At 62.0% G+C, this 998-nt stretch overlaps 1 protein-coding gene across 1 annotated transcript in view; it reads left to right on the top strand.

Moving 5' to 3' along the window:
- The first annotated feature begins 131 nt into the window (after positions 1 to 131).
- The window catches only part of LOC104998637 (mitotic spindle assembly checkpoint protein MAD1-like), a 59,521-nt gene continuing 58,654 nt past the window's right edge, over positions 132 to 998 (top strand). The window contains exon 1 of the mRNA XM_010853919.1: positions 132 to 317. Within this exon, the coding sequence (XP_010852221.1) occupies positions 156 to 317 (162 nt within the window). The 5' untranslated portion in view covers positions 132 to 155. The remainder of the gene's footprint in view (positions 318 to 998) is intronic.

Genomic DNA, 998 nt, shown 5'->3' with positions numbered 1-998 from the left:
GACCCCGCCCCTCTGGAGTCGCGGTCAGCGGAGCCCCCCCGCCCCTCGTAGATGCCAGGCTGCACTCCTCCACCCCCTGCTTGTGTGTTTTCACAGCTTTTCCTTGCTGTGGCAGCTCTGTGTCATATTTTCACAAGGGCCTATTTAACCGTCTCATGACCCTTCCTGTTCCCTGCCCAGAGGCCATGCTGCAGTGGCCTCCCGTCACGGTCTGCTCTCCTTGCAGGTTGAAGGTTGAGGAGCTGGAAGCCGAGCGGAGTCGCCTAGAGGAGGAGAAGAAGACGCTGGAGGCGCAGCTGGAGCGGCTCACACTGCAGGTGAGTTCATCTGAGGCTCGCCCACCCTCCTGTGAGGCTACTGCGCCATAGCTGTCCACTTCCCGGTGGACGGGCCAGACGCCCTCGCTGGCTGAGAGCTCGGGTCCCGAGCCCGTGGCGGGCACCCCCTGCCTCGGGCCGTGCTGTCGCCCCCCCAGCCCTCCAGCCCCGTGTGCTTCGTTGATTCACAGCCTGTTTTCCCGACCGCTGGCTGCAGAGCCCCTGCGGCGCCCGTGGCGGGCATGTGGGCGTGCTCCCCGGGGAGGAGAGGCCCAGCAGAGGGTCCCGTGGTCCGGGGTCTGTCTCCGGTGGGTCCTGCCGGCCTGCAGCTGTGAGGTCCATAGCTGCTTACACTGTTGCAGTGTTCCTTTGTTTTTCATTTTTATTCCCCTGTCTAAATTGTTCTCAGGCAGGAAACCTGCAGGTCTGTGATTACCCAGATTCTGGACAGGCCATTGATTTTTGTCTTGACACCTATTAGAGGCAAATCAAATCTCTTTTTTATTCCCGATTCCTGGAGACGGGAGAAGTGACATCCTTGATAGAGCGCGGTGCCGGGAGCCGTGGCTGGACGGTGTTCCGCTCCGGACCTGTCATCTTGCTCGGTTTTAATTGGGCCGCAGTCCTGACGCGGGGCGGCTGCTGGCAGGTGAATCCCCAGCCGCCCGGCAGCGGGCGCGT

Source organism: Bison bison, unplaced genomic scaffold (assembly GCF_000754665.1).
Source record: "Bison bison bison isolate TAMUID 2011002044 unplaced genomic scaffold, Bison_UMD1.0 scf7180017853193, whole genome shotgun sequence".
NCBI lineage: Eukaryota > Metazoa > Chordata > Mammalia > Artiodactyla > Bovidae > Bison > Bison bison.
This window is presented reverse-complemented; position numbering and strand designations above follow the sequence as displayed.